The sequence below is a fragment of the Plasmopara halstedii genome (genome assembly GCF_900000015.1).
Source record: "Plasmopara halstedii genome assembly, contig: Scaffold_650, whole genome shotgun sequence".
Classification (NCBI taxonomy): Eukaryota; Oomycota; class Peronosporomycetes; order Peronosporales; family Peronosporaceae; genus Plasmopara; species Plasmopara halstedii.
The window spans coordinates 1,673,295-1,673,898 of record NW_020187567.1 but is presented as its reverse complement, the minus strand read 5'-3'; the positions used below and the strand labels follow the sequence as shown (position 1 = coordinate 1,673,898).

The window sequence follows — 604 nt, the reverse complement described above, 5'->3', positions numbered from 1 at the left end:
GCTTGAAGATCTGCAGCATCGTTGTCTGTTGCCTTTGAGAGCTCTCGCTGCCCTCGGTGCTGATCGTACACACTGATTGCATCCTCAAAATATTTTTCGGCTGTCGTAGCGAATCCCCTGCACGTAAATGGCAAACAATACTCATAAGCTGATCCTGCGGCAAAAAGATTACATTCTGAGCTGCTACGCACATATTCTCATACGATTGTGCGATTCGATCAAGTGTAACCACTCGATTTCGATCTATCTTGGCGACATTTGGCTCACGCGAGTTGTGTTCCAGCGCATCAAGATAGTACCTTAATGCAAGCATACTACTTTTTAGCGACTCAAATTGTGCCGCAATTGAAAACGCCAACTCGAACAAGTATCGATCTGGTGGTGAATATGATCATCAAACAAACTGCACGTATTTTAGAATTTAAAAAATAGTGCTGCAGATACAACGTACCGTGCGGATTGGTGTCTTGAACGAGTTTGCACGCACGCCGACTACATATAAGGGCCTGCTATAACTTTTTCTAAAAAATTTTAAGTTTAACGGATCTTCGAGACTGCCAAGAATTGGACTAGCATCAGGTATCCTATTCGTTACCTCCTTAGT

General features: G+C 43.2%; 1 protein-coding gene across 1 annotated transcript in view; it reads right to left on the bottom strand.

The window, feature by feature from the left end:
• Positions 1-604, bottom strand: part of PHALS_12973 (Tetratricopeptide-like helical) — a gene marked incomplete at both ends in the record, with an annotated part of 4,695 nt that overhangs the window by 67 nt on the left and 4,024 nt on the right. The window contains 3 exons of the mRNA XM_024728632.1: positions 1-117; positions 192-375; positions 452-506. The exon at positions 1-117 is cut by the window's left edge and continues 67 nt beyond it. Of these exons, the coding sequence (XP_024579090.1) occupies positions 1-117; positions 192-375; positions 452-506 (356 nt within the window). The remainder of the gene's footprint in view (positions 118-191; positions 376-451; positions 507-604) is intronic.